Source organism: Neomonachus schauinslandi, chromosome 6 (genome assembly GCF_002201575.2).
Source record: "Neomonachus schauinslandi chromosome 6, ASM220157v2, whole genome shotgun sequence".
In the NCBI taxonomy this organism is placed as follows: domain Eukaryota; kingdom Metazoa; phylum Chordata; class Mammalia; order Carnivora; family Phocidae; genus Neomonachus; species Neomonachus schauinslandi.
This window is the reverse complement of record NC_058408.1, coordinates 125932410-125956396: the sequence shown is the minus strand read 5'-3', so window position 1 is coordinate 125956396 and position 23987 is coordinate 125932410. Positions and strand designations below refer to the sequence as shown.

The 23987-nt window shown below is 38.7% G+C and overlaps 1 protein-coding gene across 1 annotated transcript in view; it reads right to left on the bottom strand.

The window, feature by feature from the left end:
- ENTPD7 (ectonucleoside triphosphate diphosphohydrolase 7) overlaps window positions 1-23987 on the bottom strand; it is a gene marked incomplete at its 5' end in the record, with an annotated part of 33791 nt that overhangs the window by 8014 nt on the left and 1790 nt on the right. The window contains 6 exons of the mRNA XM_021699807.1: window positions 658-824; window positions 4232-4365; window positions 6231-6287; window positions 8617-8720; window positions 12751-12901; window positions 13155-13360. Coding sequence (XP_021555482.1) covers window positions 658-824; window positions 4232-4365; window positions 6231-6287; window positions 8617-8720; window positions 12751-12901; window positions 13155-13360 — 819 coding nt within the window. The remainder of the gene's footprint in view (window positions 1-657; window positions 825-4231; window positions 4366-6230; window positions 6288-8616; window positions 8721-12750; window positions 12902-13154; window positions 13361-23987) is intronic.

Genomic DNA, 23987 nt, shown 5'->3' with positions numbered 1-23987 from the left:
TGGCTGTTCTGGACTTAATGAGAGAACAATGTAAAGGTTAATTCTGACTTCACATGCTTTTTATTCTTTTATGTACACTGTGGACCTCACTCCCACATAAGATGCAACTCCACTGTAATTCAACAAATATGTCTTCCATGTAGAGGGAACTGCTAAGAGCTACATTACACTGCACATTGTAAATGAAGAACTTAATCTCACTGGGGCACCTGGGTGGCTCAGTCAGTTAAGTGTCTGCCTTCAGCTCAGGTCATGATCCCAGGATCCTGGGATCGAGCCTCCTGCTTCTCCCTCTCTCTCTGCCTGCCGCTCCCCCTGCTTGTGCTTGCTCTCTAATAAGTTTTTAAAAAATTCTTTAAAAAAAAAAAGGAACTTAATTTCATTTATCCTATGATACCATTTCTGAAACAGGACACTGCAAGAGGTCCCAATAAGCTGCTAAACTTTTTTGGGTCTGACCAGAATGCATCCTCACCTAGATCGAGTGGGACTACTAATAGAGGGTCTCTAAGCAATACTACCCCATTGGCAGGAGTGGTTAGGAAGAAGGAGGAAGCAAGGACATATCTATCATAGTAGGACAGGAGTATTTCTTCCTAGTATCTGCACGCTGACGACCTTCTATTTCAGAGGCACAGATGCCCACGTCAGACATACCTATTTTTGGTAAGGGTTTCATTCAGCACAAGGTCTTCATAGCGCTGCCGGGCAAAGTTGCCCCCAAAACCCAGGAAGGTCGTGACATAAACCCTATACACGTGTTCAGTATGTTGCACATCACAGCCCAGGTTGAATTCAGCCAGCAGGATCTTTGCTTCTTCTTCCTATAATACAATGTAAAGCGAAAAAAGGGAATTTTAGTTTTGGCTGACTGACAGAAAGCTATAACATCACTAATACACCAGTCTTCATGTGCTATAACTACTTTTTAAGATATCTTACAGCATTCTCTCATTCTTATAGCATTATTTTCAACAAAGACACAAAGTGACAAGCCTACATAAAACAGTACAGAGACTAAATACCGAATTAGAGACTACAACACTATCTGTAGTTCTACAGAAGGTAGAATCATTATTACAGATGATATCATTTTCTTGCACATATTTTTCTGATTTTCCAATCCTCCAAAACGAGAATGTACTATTTTTATCATCAGGAAAAAAAAAATCCTTTGATAAAAATAAATTTAAGGAATTTGGGAGATCATTATGAGACCTATTCTATGGGTTTTTCTAAAACTATTCAAGAAGATCTAATGTTCCCTATGACAGGGACTGGGATTGGGAAAGTTCCGTTTTACTGGACCTCCAATGAAAAGGGGCTCTATTTTTTTTTTAAACTTCAGGTACATGGGTTGAATTAATCATACTCCTCAGTTCATGGTACATTATTATGGCAAAGCCCCATTTTTGTTTTATTTATTTACTTCCTTTTATCTTCATATCCATTCCCATTCCCACTCCCCACAGGCAACCATTCTAATGTGCTTCAATGTGTAATGTATGTTTGTACATACTGTTGTAAAATGAAATTATTGTTTTGAATGTATTTGTTTTTAATTTATGAAGATGCTATGGTGCCCAGAAATTTCACTAAGTATATACACAAGAGGAGTGAAAACTATGACTAATCAAACATGTGTATGTGAATGTTCACAGCAGCATTATTCATAGTAGCCCAAAAAACTGGAAATAAAATCCAAAAGTCCATCAACTGATGAATGGATAAACAAAATGTGGCATGGTCATATAAAGGAATATTATTCAGCCATGAAGAGAAATGAAGGACTGACATGTGCTATAACAGAGATGAACCCTGAAAACATTTTGCTAAGTGAAAGAAGCAGACACAAGATGTCACATATTGTATGATTCCATTTATGTGAAATACTAAGAACAGGCAAATCCACAGGAGACGTGAAGCAGATTTTTTTTTAATTTTATTTGAGAGAGAGCGAGTGAGAAAGAGAGAGAGAGAGAGAGAGCACAAATGGGGAGGGGGGAGCGGGGAGAGGGAGAAGCAGGCTCCCCGATGAGCAGGGAGCCCGATGCGGGGCTCGATCCCAGGACCCTGGGATCAGGACCTGAGCCGAAGGCAGATGCTTAACCAACTGAGCCACCCAGATGCCCCAGTGAAGCAGATTATTGGTTTTCAGGGCTACAAGGAGAGAATGGCAAGTGACTACTAATGAATGCGGGGTTTCTTTGGGCATAATAAACACATTCTAGAATTCAATAGTGGTGGTTGGGTTACTTTGTGAACATGCGCAACTTTGTGAATTGTACAAAAAAACCACTTTGGGCATTGAGGATTACTTATATTTTGTAAAGCGCTATTGTGTTATGTCTCATTGTTCTTTTCCTTCTTTACCAAGCACTGAGATCCATCTTTAAGATCATTATACTGCTATGCATACATCTAATTTGTTGCTTGCAAATATACTTTCTACACCAGTGTCACTTTCTAAATCTACACAAACAAAAAAGTCATTTGTTTAAGACTTTAAGGATCAGTGCCACTCACCGGAACCATGGCCTTCAGTTTACCTGTTGACGACATACTAGCAAATATAGACTAAAACTAAAATGCCTTACAACCTAGTTCCCCAAATTTCCAAACCTTGCACAGACCCCTGCTGATTGTCAAATCCACATTTTCAACAATCTTGCTGGATATTTAAACACATATGTTCCTCAGATATTTCAAATTCAACATACTCAAAACTGAACTCACTGGTCGCAGGACTTGGGCTAGAGATCAGAAAGTCGCTCTCACCCAAACCACCAGACCATACTGATTTGCTTAGCATCAACCCACCCTTTATCCTGGGGTCTCTCTCAGTAGCTGGGTTCCTTACCCTACCAGGTACCTAGGAGGGAACCTCAGCATCACTGGCCATCCTTCCCTGTCCTACCCACACCATTATATTACATTGTTTTTTTAAATTCCAAAATATCCTTGAAATCTGTCCCCTCCACTCCATTTCCACTTACATTGCCTAGTTTAGCCCTTATTACTTCTCACCCAAGGTTCCCTGACCTACATTTCTTTCTCCAATATCACCAAAATTATTTTCCTAAAAAATCATTAGATCAGTCACACAATACAGAGCTGAAAAGGACCTTAAGAGTTTAATTACTTCACAGATGATGAATTGAGGTCCAAACCTTTGCTAATTCTCCTCCATTTATAGATACAAAAGTGAAATTCCCTAGCGTGGCACCTAAGGCTCCTCACCATCTACCTTCATCTTATCTTCCTAGACTTAGCTATACTACACTGGAAAATCATATACTGCAACAAGCTATTCACCATTCCCTGGACATTCTGGGCTCTTCACTGCTTCTTTTGTGCCCTTGTGTATACTGTTGCCTCCATACAGGTGGCCTTCGTCCACCTCCACTATGCAAAAGCCTACTATCATCCAAAACCCAGGTAACAAGCCAGGATGACTCCCATTCATGGAGCAGGTGACATGGGGTGGGGACATTACTGGCATCTGGTAGAGGCCTGAGATGCTGCTAAACATCATATTATGCATGGGACAGCTACCATAAAATGTCAATAGTGCCAATGATGAGAAACTCTGGTTTAGATCAAATGATAGCACTGTCATGGTCTGCCTGTTATCACAGGCTATCTTCACTGATAGATTATAAGCTTTTGGGGGCAGTATGTCTTATTCCTTGCCCATACTAGGTGCTTAAAAACTGTCTGCATTTCTTTTTCCTCTCTATGATAAAACTTCTCCTTCGAGATACATTCTTTACACTCTAGTCAGGTACGGAATATTAGAAGCACAAGAATGGAATCATAAGCAAGGGAAAGGAAATAACATTTAACAGACAAGTATGTATCAAATACTGTACTCTGGGATTTATATGGATTATCATGTTTAATCTTCAGGCAGCCCTAGGAGTCGGGGAGTATAATTATAATTGCTAAAATTATTAAACACTTATCACATACTGGGAAGTTTATAAAGTGCTTTACACACATGGTGTCATTTCATCCTCCCAAGTTTATGAAGTAGATATTATTATTCGCTTTTTATTTTATATATGAGGAAATTAAGGCTCAGAGAGGTGACCTACCCAAGATAATATAAGCTAGCAAGTATCTCAACAAATATTTGGACCCAGGAAAGTTGGTCTAAGTCCAAAGACAGTGACCTTCTTCTCAAATACTGGCATTTCTAGCAACTGAATTTCCCTAAAAGGTAAAATACCTGTTTTGGAGGAAGGACAGAGGTTGAGGTAGGAACTTCATAAGCAATTTGAAGAGAGGCTCCTCCCATATCCAGTATCCCTACTGTCCTTCTGCGCCCTGCTGCCAATTCCTGGGGAGCCTCAGCATCGGATTCTGAAATAAATAAGGGAACAGAAAGGATCTAGTAATTAAAAAAATTAAAAAAATTAAATCAAAAAGGAAAAAAAAAAAAACAGAACAGAAATCCCTTAAAAAATGAAAAACAAACTGAAATAAATTAATCTAATAATATCACCTATATATTAGAGAATTCTTTTTTTTTTAAAGATTTTATTTATTTATTTGACAGAGAGAGACACAGCGAGAGAGGGAACACAAGCAGGGGGGAGTTGGAGAGGGAGAAGCAGGCTTCCCACTGAGCAGGGGGCCTGATGCGGGGTTCGATCCCAGGACCCTGGATCATGACCTGAGCCGAAGGCAGACACTTAACGACTGAGCCACCCAGGCACCCTTATAAAGAATTCTTTTATAACTTAAAACAGTAACTTAAAACATAGCATTTTTACTATATCCCTTATAGAATGTATTTTAATGACAATAGAAGCAAATAGCTATCTTAAACTGCATTTCAGTAGTCTTATTGATAATGATTTTATTAGTAAATTAAGCATATATTATGAAATAAAGCAAATGTTTATATTAATATCTTTAGAAACATAATCAGCATAAAAGAAAAAACATATAAGTATAAAATCAAAGATAAGCAATAACCTTATAATTTTAAGTACGAATTGGAACTATCACTATGAAATCATGATTTATTTTTCTCTTTCTAAAAATACATTTTTTCTAGCTCTGTTCACTGAAAGGGCCTAGGAGCAAGGATAATCCAGGAGCAATGAACACCCCTGGCATCCACAGTCACTAAATATCATTTTTCAATAAAAGAAACCAGGGCTCCTTAAAAAGTAGCTGATGCTAGGTCTAAGGTAGAAAGAATACAAGATGAGCATAGAATACCTTAGTGTACCAAAAAGCAAGGGAAATAGACTACAAGACTACTGTGATGTTAAAAGGTACAGGAGCCAACTTAAAGGTGCTCCTACTGGCCAATGATGGTATAATTTGAACACTGAAAAGAATAATGATGTGATGGACTATGATGCATCAAACACATTAAAATCTATAAATTAGAGTAAGAAACTGATCAAACATAACATGTGATCCTCAACCAGATTCTAATTTTCACAAGACAACTACAAATAAATATTCTTGAGACAATAAGGGAAGTCTTTACCTGGGTAGATGGATGTTACATAATATTAGAAATTGTTAACTTTTTTAAGTTTAAAAATGCCATTGCATATATTTCATTTGTTTTGAAACTCCTCATTGGTGAGAGATATACACTGAAGTACTTGAAGATAAAATGTATGTCTGGGGTTTGCTTTTAAAAATCCAATAGGAGGGGCACCTGGATGGCTCAGTCAGTTAAGCGTCTGACTCTTGGTTTTGGCTCGGTCATGATCTCATGGGTCCTGAGATCAAGTCCCATGTTGGGCTCCATGCTCAGCGGGGAGTCTGCCTGAGATTCTCTTCCTCGGCCCCTCTCCCCACTCGCACTCTCTAGCTCTCACTCACTCTCTCTCAAAATAAATAAATAAATAAATATTTTTTTAAAAATCCAATAGGAAAAAAAACCCTGTGCCATATGGAGGGAGTGTGGGGCAAAAAAACTGGTCAATCACTAATTAGTGTTGAGTCTGGGTACTGGGTTCATGGAGATTCATTTTATTGTTTACTCTACTTCTGTGAATGTTTGCAACTTTCCATATTAAAAAGTTAAAAAAAAATAAAAGAAGGCAAATTAGGACTGGAAAATGAAGCATCTTAAAAGGGTTTTAAAAAGCTAAAGAAAGAAAGAAAAACAACTCAAACATAGCACTTATGTTCTACTGATAGGTTACAACATAAACCTTCAGCGCTTAGAACTCTCATAAGATGACAGCATTACTCACCATCCTCATGGTCGAATCTTCCCAAAACAAAGTTGATTCCAATCCATGCATAAACTCCTAAGTAAGAAATATGAAAGTCCTTGCTTAATTCTCTATTGCTATGCCATGTCTACACCTCTTCCCAGGGCTGCTCTTTTCCTCCTTTCCTTAGAAAAAGGTGATGAGAGTATTTCATTCCACACTCTCAGTGTATGAATTTAAAATCTCTTATCTTATGATGCTTTTCCCTTTAAAATGATTTACATTGTCTAAATTTCCTACAGATGATTATGGATTAATGTATAAAAACAAATGGTAAAAAAATGTGAATCTTGGGAGTTCTGGTTCTGGGCAAGATGGAGTAAGCACACTCCATCCTGTCTCCCCACTGAATACAAATGTAAACTCTGGACGGAATGTATGGAGCACATTTGTGAGACCTCTGAAAGGAAATGATAATGGGCACACTGAAACAGAGATGAGAAGTTAAAGTACCACCAAACTGGTAGTGAATTCTCCATTTTCCTCCCCAGATATCACCTGGCCTGGACTCAAAAGCAGCTTGAAACACAAAAGGACATACAGGTGTGGTGAGAAAGAAATTCAAGACCTTGCTTTCTGGTCCAAGAAGCATTAAAAGGGACTCCAAAGGCTCAGAAAGAATGGAGGGAAATCTCTTGAGTTTTTTTCCCTTTATTTTGTTCTCTGCTACACCAGGCAATCCTGCAGGGGTAGAGGCAAAGGTTGGGCAGGTACCTAAAACTCTGAAGGACATGAATCCTTTCTCTGACTAGAGGAGCCTTAAGAGTTGGAGAAAATCCCTATTGCTTATTTTTCTCCCTCTGTCCCCTACCATTTAGCCCTGGATATAGATGCAATCATGGGAAATGCACGGCAGAGCAGGTAAATTTAAGTCCTGGCTTTCTGACTGGAGGAGTAAGCCCCAGGGAACCAGAAAGTATTGGGGAGATTACAGAGAGTAAGGAATAAAGTAGTATATCAACTCCTGGGCTCACAACCAAGCTACACATGCATGGATCTCACTCTAAACAATATACCAAAGGTTCTGAGAACTGAACTATTGGCTAGACAACCCATTTGGAATGGGCTATGCCCAGGTTCTATATTGGCCACTGGGTATCACACAAATGGGACAAATCCAAATCGCAGTGCCAAGGTTCTGAAAAATGAATCAACAGAATCACAGCCAACAGAAGGCAGGTCAGAACTTGAGGCATAAACCTAACCAGGTCAACTCCCTACTAAATCAAATAATCAATATTCTCCTTATGATTGAAAAAAGACCCAGAGTCTCATAATGTAATATTCAAAATGTTCGGGATACAATATAAAATTACTTGGCATAAAAAGAACTAGGAAATTCTCAACTTATAAGGGAAAAGATACCAACCCCAAGAAGACACAGATGTCAGAATTATCAGACAAAGATATTAAAGCAGCTATATAATCAAGAAATAAGAGCAGTCCTAGCATGAATGGAAGATAGACAGTTTCAGCAAAGAAATAGGATATAAAAAAGAACCAAATGAAAATTCTAGGGCTGAAAAATGCAATATTGAAATTGAAAAAGGTAAATCTTTTCCCTTATGTGAACTGTAACTAGAATGCATGGATTTTCTCTTTTTCAAGAAATGGAAACATAATTTGTCATACAGGCCACATTTGGGCCACATGAGAACACATATTCAACTCCACTCCCAAAGTGCAAGCTTTTAGGGAAGTATCAGTACTGCACAGTAAAATTCAATAAAGGGAGAGCCTGTAACAAAAGAAAAGTAAGTAGTGATCATCCCGATCACCCCCTAAAATTAAAGTTTCCCCTTACTTTAATAATTTACTTTACATTTGAATTTGGCAAACTCAGTAGACCTCAGAGAAGTATGTATGATTTCAAAACTAAAATTAACTAACCAAATATCCATTTGGAATCATCACTAAATACTAACACATTCTTATAAACATAGTACCTAGCACAAAGTTAAAAACAAATATAAACATAGGACTTCTAGAAAGCAGCATTCTTCTTTTTCCATTTTTTAAAAATTTAAATTCAATTAATTAACATACAGAGTATTAGTTTCAGAGGCAGAGTTCGTGATTCATCAGTCGTATGTAACACCCAGTGCTCATTGCATCACATGCCCTCCTTAAGGTGCATCACCCAGTCACTCCATGCCCCATCCTCCTCCCCTCTAAAAGCAGACTCTAAAACAGATACCAATGCAGAATATGCAAATAATAATAAAAAAAACTATACAGCAGAATTAAGAAAATTATTTGAAGAAAAATAAAAATCAAATATATAAAATTATCCTAAACTCCCGCCAGGGAGACTATGCCACAGCTGGCTGGGAGCCAAACCAGTGTGCCCCTCGAGGCCCAGTACCTTCCTGCTTCCCAGAGATCACTTCTGCCTGAGACTGGGAAAAGAGGAAGTCAAACTCCAGCGGTATATCTCTCACTAGATCAGCCAAGATGGCCAGCTGCTTTCTGCAAGAAAAAAAAAATACATAAAAGTTAATCGTTAAACACTCGTCTCACAATTAGCTTCAACTTGACCTTCTACTCAGACTTGTTATGACTCACTGCTCATATAGCCCATCCACCAGCTGAGCCCTGCTTCTTTTTGGTACCTCCTTTGATTTCAAAGGTTTAAACTGCCTCCAAAGTACATCCTCCTACTTAAAGGGCAATATGGTACTATTAATACTTCCCTTTTTATAATTTTACAATTCAAATAGCATTAAAAGATGAGACCATGGTTCTGTGCCTCTCACAGGCTGAATATGTATAAGTGGCAGGAAGCTCAGTTTCATAATTACACGATTCCTAACTACTGTGAAGGGAAGCTGTTAGACTGAGGAACACAATCTCATCTTCAGATCTTACACAATACAGAAACAACGCCTCACGTCACCACACAACGAGCACTGTTAGGTCCACAAGTTTTTAATAATCCTTTACACAAGCTGACAATGAACTTTTTAATCTCCTTTTATATATTTCAAGGGTTGGGATTTTTTTCCTTTATAAAAATCATATCATTTGAAAAACCCAGATCAGGATAAAAATCCAAAGGTTATAACAATTTGGGGACAAAGTTTGAGTCTTAGTATCTAGGGTTGTTTTCTCCTCTACAGTTTTGTGTTATCAGTGTTATTAAAGAAAAGCAAAGAAACAAAGCTAGAAGTAATAATATGAATCTAGAGAAAACGGTGAAAAATAAGAGCAATTATCCTGGGTTTTTTAAATTACTCATTACAAAAATATTGGCTCAGATAGTTGTCGGCATGACTTAATGGAGAATGTTAACACTTAAAATTGTGAAGAATACATTTAAAGTAATAATTTCCCAGGGGCGCCTGGGTGGCTCAGCCGTTAAGCGTCTGCCTTTGGCTCGGGTCATGATCCCGGGGTCCTGGGATCGAGCCCCGCATCGGGCTCCCTGCTCAGCGGAGAGCCTGCTTCTCCCTCTCCCACTCCCCCTGCTTGTTTTTCCTCTCTCGCTGTGTCTCTCACTGTCAAATAAATAAATAAAATCTTTAAAAAAAAATAAAGTAATAATTCCCCAGTATACTGTCAAGTACAGTTTCCAAAAAAGCTCACTGTTATACATATTAATTTCTTGCAATAAGAATTTTGTATGTGGAACAAGAGGGACTGTTTTGCCCTCCCTATTGGATATGCTTCTAAAATACCCAAAGAAGAGGGCTTGCTGGTTTTGGTGATGATATGGAAGAACAGGTGCCAACATACGCTGCTGTTTGGAATATAAATTACTGGTATGATCTTTCTAAGAGCAATGCAGGACTATGTATCCACATTTTTAATGTGCTTAACCTTTGACCAGCTATTACACTTGTAGAAATTTATTGCAAGGAAATCATCAGATAAGAATACAAAAAGGAAGAGAATATTGCAGCACTACTTATAACAATGAAAAAGTGAAAATAACCTAAATGCACATCATTAGGTATTGATTAAATAATCTGTGGTATATCCATACAATGTGATACTAGACAGATGTTAAAAGAAATGAGGTCAATATAGATCTATATGCATTGACCTGAAAAGATGTCTGATATATTCTGAGTTTTTTTTTTTTTTTTGCGAGAGAGAGAATGAGAGAGAGCACGAGACGGAGGAGGGTCAGAGGGAGAAGCAGACTCCCTGCCGAGCAGGGAGCCCGATGTGGGACTCGATCCCGGGACTCCAGGATCATGACCTGAGCCGAAGGCAGTCGCCTAACCAACTAAGCCACCCAGGCGCCCTATATTCTGAGTTTTAATAGGTTATGAAACAGTACATATAATATGATCCCAATTTATATTAAACAATAAAACAAAAAAGTTCTTCATGTACTGCACGGGATTCTCTAAAATTCAATTATTGTTTCTTATTTAAAAAAACTTTTAGTGGCAAAATGTTGGCAATTACTGAAGCTGGGTGGTAAGAAAATAAGGATTCATCATGATCTATTTTTTTTTTTGATGTTTGAAACTTCCCATAACAAAAGTTTTTTCTTCCCTTATATATCACCTTGTACTATCTTTGTAATTTTTTAAGGATATTTCCATCACAAAATGAAAATGAGGTAAAACAAATTGTTAGTTCAGGCCTTTGGCAAAGAATAAAACCTAGTACTAACACATTTCAAAATATAGGCCAGGTGATCTGAACCCATTTTGAATATTGCTCACAAATGCTAATAAATTAGCAAAGCATTAATTATACAAAACAGGTTCTTACAGTGATGGTTGCATTTATGTCAACAACTACGGCTGCCTCAATTGGGAACAATGATTTCATAAGCCCAGGAGAGATCCAGGCATTATTAGAAGAGGTGATCAGAAGACAAGTTAAAAGGCAAGCTCTTCACAAATTCTTAAGATAAAAGAAATATTAATATTCAGAGCTTCCATGCAGACAGTGAACATCTTAGACAAATGGAATGGAACTACATAGTAGGTTTTGTCCGGATGGAAACTTCTTTGACAAAGTGAATGCTGAGCGGCATCAGGAGATGAGACAATCCTCTTTTGCTCCAGACCCACAAAACGTGGCCAAACCATCAACCTCCTGGTCGGCTCTGTCTTTTTGACTTCTGAGTCAGCTTTTTCTCTGGCCATCCTCCCCCTTCCTTGGTGCCGACCGCAGACCACTCACAGACCTGTGATGTGGCACTCCTTTGTCACCTATACTCTTCCCAGGATTTCTAAATTTTGAACTATGTGAATATTACTTATGTGAAAACTAAAAATCCTAAATTGCATGCGCAGTATGGTTACAACTTTGTAGAAACTACATGTAGATGTACAGAGAGAAGGGAACGTGATAAGATGATAGGGCAGTAGGAATATGTGTTTTGAGTCTTTGTTTTTTTGTTTTTTTTTTTAAGATTCCTTTAATGCAGCTATAATATTTTAAAATTTGGTTTTAAAAATAAAAACAAAAGAAAAAATTTTTAAAGGTCAAGATATATGGAAAAATAAGGGGCTAGAAGATCTCTCGTTTCCACAAATGGCTATATAAAATAATCTCCTTCTCAACAGTAGCCTAGATAGTAAACCAGTAACCATGTGTTTAAACAGAAGGAAAGAAGTCCACTGAAAGAACTGTGAACATATGTTATCCAGCACATCTGGCGTAAGTAGCATGAAGCCCTACATGCATGGCTGAGGTTTTTGTTGTTGCTGGCCAAGATACAAAATAAAACTTTCTGGGAAAGGTCACTGTTTACCAAGAAAAAATATTTAAGCTAATAAAAAATACCTGATGCCTATGAGACTTTGAACATTCCAGAAGGACGAACTCTAAGGTTAAGGGAGCTCACTGCCACCCCATGACCATAATAAGTGTGGAGGGGTCAGGGAGGTATTGAAGGGGAGACATCACAAACAAGAAGGGGTGTGACCTACATATAGCCACTGCCTCTTCCTCCTCCTCTTCTTCCAGAGAAGGAAGAGGGATCAGGTGGCAAAATACTGGGCTAAACTACCAAGGTCAAGTGGACACTGGACTGGTTGGGATTGAAAAAACTGGTCTAAAGCAATGGAGACTGAGCTTGGCAAGCAGCGCCAACTATCACCAGGGAGCCAGGCAGTGACAGACAGAGCAGCATTCCTACCAGAGCCTTTCCTACTGGCCTCCAGGTACCTGGTCACTTGGATGAACCTCCTACGACACTTCTGACTATGCTCTCCGTCTAGAGTTCCAGATGTATCACCATCACCATTGCTTCTCAATCAGAACTAACAATCATTACAGCCATCTCACATAGATATCGATCCCAAAGAAACAAACGACATGAAGCTCTGAACAACGGATTGTGAAATAGTGACGTGCGGGGGTGGCTCTGCTCTCTTTTGAGCAAGGAGTCCTTTAGTGCCACCTGTCAACTCTGTGTGGTATGCCCACAGCCCACCTTCAGACCAGGGAACTACAGAGAACAATGCATACAGTCAGTCTTGCAACTCTCGTGCCACCCATTTGCCCGTGTTTTTCAGGCCCTGCGTCTCACCTCTCAGGGAGAAGCCGCATGCCTGCTGTGCATAGGATGTAAAGGGGTGTCTCCTTGTGCTTCTTCACAGGCACATGGGCAGCAGCAAAGCTCAGCAGAGGACGAAGGTAATCACTGGCATGTTCTGGGGTGTCTGCCATTGCAGAGATTCCTTAAGTAAGACAAAACACTTTAAAAAGCAGATCACATTGACTCAGAAGACTGATTCTCCATAAAGTTCTGCTTAAGGTCCTAAACGCTTATTTATTTGCGAGGATGGGAGCAGCAACGAATGAGATATCCCTTCCATTATCCAGAATCTCAAGGAAAAAATGGGGGGTAGCTTTCCTTCTCCCTCTTCTCTCCTCTCGCATGCCTGCAACAGATAAAATGAGATTGACAACAAAATATAATCTGATTAGTACCTGGCTTGATTTTTTTAACGACTGGTTGGCTGTTGCGGTCTCTCATCTGTTTGATGTCCAGCAAATCATGGGGGTTGCCATTATGTCTTGGCCAGAAATAAACAAAAATCCGGGAGCCACTGCTGCCACAGTCCACAACAAGGCCATAATTTAGAGTCAGGTCTTCAGTGTCAGTTGCTTCAAGCTCCCCTACTCGAGCCAAATACCTAAGCCAGGCAAAAAGAGATATTGGTATCAAGCATCCAGCTCCACAAAGGCACCACTACTTTAATTCATTTGTTCATGAGTCTTCATTAACTGCCTATATGTGCCAGCCACATGGAACCACACGTCTTAAGGAATGAAACCACACTGACCATAGTTACTGACGTATATATATGAGGCAACAGCTGGTTTGCTTGCCTAGAGGCCACTGGAATCAGAGAACTAAAAGACTCCTCTATGTTTGGGGGCAGTTCTGAAACTGGCTGGGGAACCAAATCTTTTACCAACTTTAAAGAACTTCTAGGCCTGAGTAAATAACTGGGTTTTGTTGTTATAAGCCACTAAGATTCAGGGCAGTTACACACAGTAGTTAACTAAATGAATACTAATAATTTCCCTTCTACCTATCCTTTCTGTATATAAAGAATATTTTGGAATGATTATCACTTAATATGTGTTTCTAGGTGGTAAAAATGTATGGGGCTTTTTACTTTGTATTTTTTATTGCTAGACTTGCATTAGTAAAAATGTATGTCATAAATACAATAATTATTCTTCTCTACAATCTTTTTTTTTTTTTAAAGATTTTATTTATTTATTTGACAGAGAAGGACACAGCGAGAGAGGGAACACAAGCAGGGGGAGTGGGAGAGGGAGAAGCAGGCTCTCCGCTGAGCAGGGAGCCCGATGCGGGGCTCGACCTGAGCCAAAGGCAGACACTTAACGACTGAGCCACCCAGGCGCCCCTATTCTCTACAATTTTTTAAAGTATTTTTTAGTCATAAAAAGAATGTTTATAAAGGATGTATAAATAATAACAATAAAACAATGCCTCTGTACCCAACACCCAGTTTAAAAAATAAAACATTACCCTGCTTTAAAACAAAAACAAAAAAGCTTCTAAGCCCCAGGACATCAGTACTTTATGTTGGGATTTTTCCAGATTCTCATTACAAGATATTTATTTGGCTGACAGCAGAAAGATGAAACAAGTAAAGATGTTACCATCAAAACACCAAGGTTTGAGCCTCAGCTCTAGCATTTCCTATGCTATGTGACCTTCAGCAAGTTACCTAACTTCTCTGAGACTGTTTTCTCATCCATAAAATAAGGGTTTGGAGTCTCCGCCCTCAGAGAGGTGAGCACCGTGCTGTGCTGCCACTGCTCTTGTTGTTACGTGATGAGCACGGAGAGAGCAAATAGTAGAAGACTCTGGAGAAAAGGGCTGAAGAGTCCAGAAGAAAAGGCGGCTAAGAGTTGGTAAAATGCTAAAATGCTCCTGAGCTCTGAGGCTTTTTTTATTTATTTATTTATTTTTTTAAAGATTTTATTTATTTATTTGAGAGAGAGAGAATGAGAGAGAGCACATGAGAGGGGGGAGGGCCAGAGGGAGAAGCAGACCCCTTGCCGAGCGGGGAGCCCGATGTGGGACTTGATCCAGGGACTCCAGGACCATGACCTGAGCCAAAGGCAGTCGCTTTACCAACTGAGCCACCCAGGCACCCTCTGAGGCTTTAATAAACATTAAAGTTCACTCAGAACCTGAGGGTCTGAAAAGTACAAACATTGCTGACTCCTCTCCAAAGGCTTCACTTGAAGAGGAGCCCAGTGAGAACGGCTTTGAGATTATATGGAAAAAGAGCTGTTTCTCGGTGCTAAGAATACATACTGCATGGCAGACAGGTTAAAATGTCTTGTAGGGGCGCCTGGGTGGCTCAGTCATTAAGGCGTCTGCCTTCAGATCGGGTCATGATTCCGGGGTCCTGGGATCAAGCCCCGCATCGGGCTCCCTGCTCGGCGGGAAGCCTGCTTCTCCCTCTCCCACTCCCCCTGCTTGTGTTCCCTCTCTCGCTGTGCCTCTCTCTGTCAGATGAATGGATGGAATCTTTAAAAAAAAAAAAAAAAGAGTCTTGTGAATTCCTTTAAATTTGATTAAGTATTACTATAGGTTGAACTAATAGTTGTATAAATGCTCTGAAAGCAAAGCTGTGAATTTTTTCAAGTATCACAGCTAAACAACCTTCCTTGTATCTGCCCTAGTCACCCAAATCCGTATTTAGGCTAACTCCTAGATCCCCTAGACCCATACACAGAACCCCTCAGAACTAGGTTTTGTGAAGCCTGAAGCTAGTGCCATTGGGGAGAGGGGTATTCTTTTTTAAGAAAGATTCAACATTTCAAATATGAAAGGAGTCCGCACATGTTTGGGGCCTTGATGTGTAGGTATCATTAGCTCTGCAGGAAATCCACCTCTGATCAGACAATAAGCCACATGTCCCACCCCTCAGGACAATCTAGCCCATGTTTACTGGTGATTTCACATTGCTATGCAGACCACAAAGTTCTCTCCTTTGGACAGAAAAGCAAACCTGATGAATAGATGAGTGTGTAGAAACAGATTGGAAAGAAAAAAGTAGAGCTAAGTACCTTTCCTAAGGTACAATACAAAATAAGGGAAGAACATACATTTGAGCTCCAAAATAATGCTGTAAATTATTACATAGGGTACGGTCAGGTAGAACTTTTTTCTGGATCCGATATCAGAGTGAGTTATGGGAAATGAGGCAGGTGGTAAAAATCTGTTACACTCTAGTCAATTTACAGTCCCAAAGACTCTGTTCACCACATACTTACCCATTCTAATCAAATGACTGGGCTGAACTGGGCTTATAATCCACAAATCGACTCATAACAGCTCATTGCTATCACATGAAAACTGGGAAGACATCTGGGTTCAAGTTACAGAACCTGTGCAAATACTAACCTCACAGGATGCCACAGGCAAGATAAGCCATCTCTCGCCCAAAGTGACTTCTCATTTCTCATCATAGCAATCTTTCTACTTCACATGCTTCACAGATCTTTCTCTGCTTTCCCTCTCTGAAAACCTTTCCCTCTACTTTTCTCACTGGATTCTGGACCCCATTCCCTGCTGCTTAATGAATAACTTTTCCCCAGTTCATTGGTTCTCAAACATTTGGGGCTCAAGACCCTTTATATTTTTAAAAATTACTGGCTCCAAAAGAGCTTTTTTTGTATATGTGGGTTAAATCTATTTATATTTACCATGTTAGAAAATAAAACAGAAATATTTTTAGTATTTATTTATTAATTTAGATATAACAATAAACTCATTACATATTAATATATTTTATAAAAATAACTATTTTCTAAAACAAAACAAAAAAACAACAAAAGAGCAGCACTGCCTTATGGTTTTGCAAATCTCTTTTGTGTGTAGATTAATAGAAGACAGCTAGATTTTCATATTTGCCTCTGTATTCAATCTGTTCAATATGTTGTTTTGGTTGAAGTATTTGAAAAAAATCCAGATTCACGGAGACATGTTATTGCAAAAGGGAATATTTTAAGAGCCCATTTAGATCACTGTGCATGTTCTTCTTTAATACTACACTAAAACTCAACAAGTGAAGTTTCTTAAAGGTTAGTTGCAAAGTGAAATCTAAAACCCTATCTAAGAATGTTTCATACTCTGTAAAGTTAACCATTGGTCTATCTTGCACTTTGAATGGCTTTTATCCCTGCATAATTTTGTAACATCCTATACTGGAAAATACTGGTTCACTGAACTATGCAAATCTTCCCAATATTGACACATTTCATTCTTCAATATTAAAAAAAATACCTACCCACACATTCATTAGTATCACTACCAATATTATCAAAAAAGTCATTTATGTATTGAGAAGCTAGCAAACTCACAGTGGCAGATACAAATTTTCCAAACTGCTAATTTTCAGATGAAAGCTCAAATTTTATCATTGACAATGAACACTGATAGCTGTTTTCCTTAAAGTGATAGGCTTTTACTTCATTCATTTTCAAGAAAATATCTATGAAATACCCAAGTCTGAAAACCACAGCTTTTCTGGCAGTCATTCTTTCAAGTCAAAATAACATTTCATGATAAAAGCGGTTCATAACCCAAACAATTGCCTAAGGGCTTTTCCTCAAGAAAACTCCAGTGTGCATCAGAAGTACTTAATACGTATTTCCAATTTTGTCACACAAAACATGAAAAAGATATTCTTAAATGGAACTTCCCCATTATAACTATGTGACAACGATGACTACAATAACTAATAGTATAATTTGGTGCCTCCATCTTGATTGGTGCTAAGGCACCTGCAGTTTTACCTGTCCATTGCTTTGCATCACTAGTATAAATGTCAACTCAGTGAAAAGGGCAAAGAAACATCACAGTAGCCAAGAGGTAGAAGCAACATAAATATCCACGGACAGATGAATAAACAAAATGTGGTGTATACATAAAATGGAATATTATTCAGCCTTAAAAGAGAAGGCAACTTAGTCATATGCTACAATATGGGTGAACGTTGAGGATATCATGCTAAGTAAAACAAGCCAGTCACAGAAAGACAAATACTGTATGAGAGTAAAACAGCCATATTCATCAAAACAGAAAACAGAATAGTAGGTACCAGGGGTTGGCGTGGGGAGGGAAAAAAGGGGAGCTGTTGTTCAATGGGCACAGAATTCAGATTTGCAAGATGAACAACTTCTGGAGATTGGTTGAATAACAATGTGAATATAGTTAACACTACTGAATTGTATACTTAAAGTGGTTGAGATGGTAAATTTTATGTTATGTGTTTCTTAGCAATTAAAAAAAGAGCAAATAACATCTTTGTAGGTATTATGAAAACAGTTTTCGCCTAATTTTGACCTTACAAACCCCATGAAAGGGTCTCAGGAACTCACAAGGGTCAGTAAACACTTTGACAACCACTGCTCTAATGTGACCTTCTTTCTCTCTGGAACATCCATGTGCTTCTCTACCTATCTCTCCCCCTTCCTTTCTCTGACATGGCTTCCCAGTTCTTAAAAAGCCTCCACTCAACAATGCCGATTCTTGTAATATTCAGTGATTTGAAAAGGCCTCCTCCTTCTGTTTTAAAATGTGGAGTGTCGTTACTCCCTTTAAGCAGTTTGTTTATATTCCAGTATGAGCCCCTAAGCCTTCTTTCATATTTGTTTGTTCCGCCTCTGCACTTCTCAAGCGCAAACACCTTATCTGCAGGATCTCCAAACTGTCACAATGTTCCTCACATTTCTCTAATATGTATCAACTAATACTGACTGGTTTGGTCCTAGAGCTCACAATATAGAGCTGTGCGTTTGTTGTTAACTCCTCTATGTCTTTGTTAGCTGTCTAGCTATACATACTCAATTGGTCTCCTCAGAAAGTTCCAATGGCTTTTCAAAGCCATGTGTGCACTGGCAGAAAAAGTCAGCTGACCTTTGAACAGAAGGGAAAAAGGTAGGACCAGACAGCATTTATGTTACACTTCCCACTTGAGTCTTGCTCAATGGTTGCAGTCAGCAGGAAGCCTCCATTTGTCTCATCATGAATGCAAATGAGTAACGGAAGAACAATATTCCCCTTTGGGAATAATGATAGTATCACCTCTTTCTGAAACTTTGACTTCTAATGATCTAATCAGGCTTCTTATAGTTTGCAAACACCTGAAGGTCTTCCTCTGTCCAGGCTCCTGACATGAATGGATCAATGGTCCTTTCTTGGATGTTTTCGTTTGTGATTTGCAGTCCTTGCCTTAGCCATCATGATCAATTACCTGCATTGCTGGACTCCCCTGCTTTGCTGATATTACACTAAATTAATCCCTAGAGAGGACCTAAAGTCCCAAGAGAAAAGTTCCAAAAGCTTTGGAATACCTCACATCCGCTTTCCTGGGAGAGATCTGATTCACTATCACACATATTTAACCCTCTACACACATACACACACTGTTTCTATTTGAGAAACCTGATTTCCCTCTAATCATTGCTGGGTTAATGAAAAGAAAATTACTCATATATACATCACCTAAGGTAGAACTGGAAGATAGTGGCTTTCACTGCCATTACCCTGAAAACATTAACAGCATTAGGGCAGTAACTGACCAAACCATTACCTAGCTTACAATCAACACTAATTATACCACTTCTAGAGTTCAAACAGAACTCAGCAACGCGCCAAAAATCCATTAAAGCAACCCCCATCAGTATGGAGCTACCATTTTGCTGTATGTCATCATATTCTTTCAACTCCATCCAAGGCTCAGAACCAAATATAATGAAATTATAGGGAAAGTAGCTGTGCATAAATAATACATGAACAGGAAAGCATCTTGAAGGTTACTGCTTATCTCCTAACAAGATTAACCAGAGCAGTCAGGAGCATTTATAATTTAAAGCTCTGCTTATAAACACTATAAACACCATAAACACCATTAAAGAACAAGTAAGTGAATAAATGAATAAATGGCAAAGAATGCAAGTAAATGCCTTCAATTTCACCAGGAAAAATCTCTGAATTGCTCTATTATACATAAGAAGCCTTAACTTCATCTGCATACCTTAAAGTTTGTCATTTTTATCCTAACCAAAAGTAATGTCTCTTTTCAACTTGCTTTAAACAGAATTCAAAGTCCTAAGGAAGGCCGGTACTGAGCCCACTGTGACGCAGAACCTCTCATTCACAGTTATACCCAGATGACAAAGGAACATGAAGGCACCGCCTTTCTTTTGGGAGGGGGAGGAGCAGAACGAGAGGGAGAGAGAAAATCTTAAGCAGGCTCCACGCCCAGTGCGGTGCCTGACTCGGGGCTCAATCTCATGACCCTGAGATAATGACCTGAGCTGAAATCAAGAGTTGGATGCTTAACTGACTGAGCCACCCAGGAGCCCTGGCACCACCTTTCAACAGCTTCCAAAGACATTCTTCAGAACAATAGTCAACCAGACAAAAATTTCCTCTCTAATGAAGACAGTAGTGAGGCTACAAAAAAGTGAATAATACTAAACATTAAGGTTTAGAAGAAATGCATTGAATATATACAACATTTAAGAACAATTTACCATATGTCTTGCACTCTATATATGTATACATGCTAAAAGTGCCCCTTATACTAAAAATTATTAATAAATTTTAACAATTTACCTAGGGCTAAAACTTTCCAACAGAACTTTCTGCTATGATGAAAATATTCCCCATCTGTCCAATAGGATAGCCACGAGCCACATGTGGCCAGTGAGCTGCTGAAATGTGACTAGTGCAAGTGAGGAACTAATTTTATTTTATTTTAATTAATTTAAACTTAAATAGCCACTGTGACAAGTGGCTACCCTATTGGATACCATAGTGTAGATAATAATATTTGTTGAATAAGTGAATAGATGAATGAATAAATAAATGTAAAATATGTATTAAGTCTGATGAAGTTGTTGGAGCACTACTTATGTGGCACATGACAGATACAGAGTTGATTAAAACACACATCTAAGAAAAATTATTCTTAAAAATAGCTTTGCTATGCGTGTATGGGTAGAGGGTATCTGGGAAACCTCTGTACTTCTGCTCAATTTAGCTGAGAACCTAAAACTGCTCTAAAAAATAAAGTCTATTAAAAACAGCTCTGGATTCTATCCTTACTGATACTCCATCACTCTCTAAATTTATCTTTTCTTAAATTCTAGTTCTGATGCAAACCTGCTTTCTCCTTCCTGCAGCAATGTGGGTACATGTTCATAATAAACAAACAAATACAACTCTTCAGTTTTGAAACTACAGAGGGAAAACCCTCATGCAGGCTTCTAAAATCCTGGGTCACATCGCCTCAGAAGAAATATGCTAAGTTCCACCAATGGCTGAAAAAAATTCAAATTAAAATATTTTTTTCAATACAAACTACTGATACAATTTCATCAGGCGAACTGGAACAATTTAAGTTGGAAAAATATGACTATATTATATGTATATAATATAAAAATCACAACGATAGGCACTTCTCCTATTTTTTTATAAGCTATTGAACTAAAGTATTTCCATCAATTCCTAATTATTTGCTTAATCGACTTGTCATCAGCTAGAGCTCACCAGTATTTAAGCAATATTAGCAACCAGGAAGAAAAAAATTCTGGAAGGAATATTTTAAATGCAGATAATGCTGCCCATTATCTTCGATGTATATCTACAGGGCAGAAAATGGAATTAGAGAACAGAAAAATCAAGATTATTTCAAATAAAAGACTCTCTCCTGCCTCACTGTCAAGATGCCAGCATATTATTCATTGACAGTTGTTATCAGTGTGCCCATATCTATTGACCAGCATACGCTTCCTACTACCACCATCTAATTTGCTGTTTATCTGGTGTGTTCTGAGACAAGACAAAAACAAGCTAATTAACACAGTGTATAAAATAAAAGCAAACATGGGGCGCCTGGGTGGCTCAGTTGGTTAAGTGTCTGCCCTCAGCTCAGGCCATGATCCCAGGGTCCTAGGATCAAGCCCCACGTCGGATTCCCTGCTCAGAGGGAGCCTGCTTCTCTCTCTCCTCCCTGCTCGTGCTCTCTCACTATCTCTGTCTCTCTCTCTCAAATAAATAAACAAAATCTTAAAAAAATAAATAAAATAAAATAAAAGCAAACAGGTTCTGTGAGAAAGACTATCTTATCAATAAAGTACCTGCGCTTTTAGTTCATGAACTTAATATCGACTTCAGTTACTCATGGGCCTCTTCTGATTAATTTCTGATTCTTAACTTTGTTCCTGCTTCTTGACTGTGTACAGTTCCTGATTCTACATAGATATACATATAAACTATTATCTCATTGGGAAATAATTCTTCCTTCACATCAGCCTCCCTAACTAGATTATGAACTCTAGGAGTTCATGAGCCACGTTTTATTCATCTTTGTACCTTAGTATCTACAACAGTGTCAAGCACACAGCAAGCTCTCAATGAATGTTTGCTTCTGAAATGACTCACAGGGGCTGCCAGGAGTGAAATGTAATGATATATAGTAATTTGTAGCAATATGCACATAACCTTTCATTAAAGAACGGAAGCTCTAGGCTATATGGCTGCTGGCTGCTCAACCAGAGCATTACAGGGTGTCAGGACTTTGGTAAGATAACCACACAGGCATAGTGTGTCCCTTAGCTTTGTAGCTAACTTGTTGCAATTAATTCAACTTAAGTATTTATCACATCTGACCACTTGGGGTATAGTGGTAGACAAGAATATCAGATCACTCTAACTCCCACATATCCCTCAAATGCATTGCTGCTTTCACCCAAGTTCAGGCGACCATCATCTCTACTGGAGTATTCCAGTTCATCTCCCTCCTTTCATGTTTATTCCCCTCCAATTCCTTCTCCACGATGCCACTAAAGTGAGCTTTCTTTAAAAAGAAATTCCAGGGGCGCCTGGGTGACTCAGTTGTTAAGTGTCTGCCTTCGGCTCAGGTCATGATCCCAGGGTCCTGGGATCAAGCCCCGCATCGGGCTCCCTGCTCAGTGGGAAGCCTGCTTCTCCCTCTCCCATTCCCCTGTTTGTGTTCCCTCTCTCGCTGTGTCTCTGTCAAATAAATAAAAAAATCTTTAAAAAAAATTCCAATCATATCACTCTTTAAAGCCTTCCCTCTGCCCTTAAGATAATGTCTAAACCCCCTCAAATGACTTAACATGCTCAGCCCGATTTACCTCTCCAGTCACACAGCTCACCACTCACTCCCTAACAGTCTTTATTCTAGCCATATTAACCCACAGAGAATTCCATAATTAGATCATGCTGTCTTCCAGTGGAAAACTGTGCTTAGATGCGTCAAGAAAAATCTCAATAAGCATTAAAAAAAACTCATTATGGATTTAGTTCTCTGAAACTAACAGGCTGCTTAAGGCCGATTGTTGACAACTATAGTCATCTAAATAAATGTTCCTTCTTCAGAAAGAAAGAAGGAAAAATACAAATGAATTGAGCTGCTAGGGGAGGAAAGGTTGGAAACATAAACTTCTTGAGAAAAGGTACCGAAGTGTCCATGTCCTGGTGCTTATCATCACCCAGCACATAATGGTTGCTCAATAAATGCTTGCTGAATGAATGAATGACAAAAGTGAAGTGAAAATAAATTCTGGGGACAGAACAACCCAGAAATATTAAGGGGAGTGGTCACGTGTCCCATTTCTGACCAGAAAAGATTGAAGGAAAGGGCTACTGGAGGTTTCCAGGAAGGGCCCTCTTCATTCTTACACAAGAGCATAGAAGGCAGGCCTGTTTCTCTCCTGCAGGATATGAGTATGGATGCAAGTAGACCTAGTGGCTACTGGCTGCTATTTTACAACCATTCAGAAAGTTGGTGCTGTAGAAAACAGAGACAGAGCTTCTTATCCTGATAGCCAATGTTGAACTTATGGTCCCTTTACCCCTGGACTTCTAGTTATGTGAGCCAATAAACTTTCTTTTTATTTAAGTCAGTTTGACCGGCACTTGCAGCCCAAAGTCTCCTTAATACTGTCTCAGAAGCAACAAAGAGAAAGTCATGTTGATGATGAACACAATATGTCATCATTTCATTTTGTAGCCTAATCAGAAACTAACCTCAAAAAACAATAGCAAAATGAATCACTGTTATAAAGGAATACAGATCTTCTACATAACTGGTAAGGTATTAAAACTAGATCAAATAATTCAGATATATTTTCTGTTAAAAAAAATATTCAGCTCTCACTGGACGGAATTAACAGATTAGACTTTATAGAAGAAAATACTAGTGAACTGGAAGACATAGCAATATAAAATAT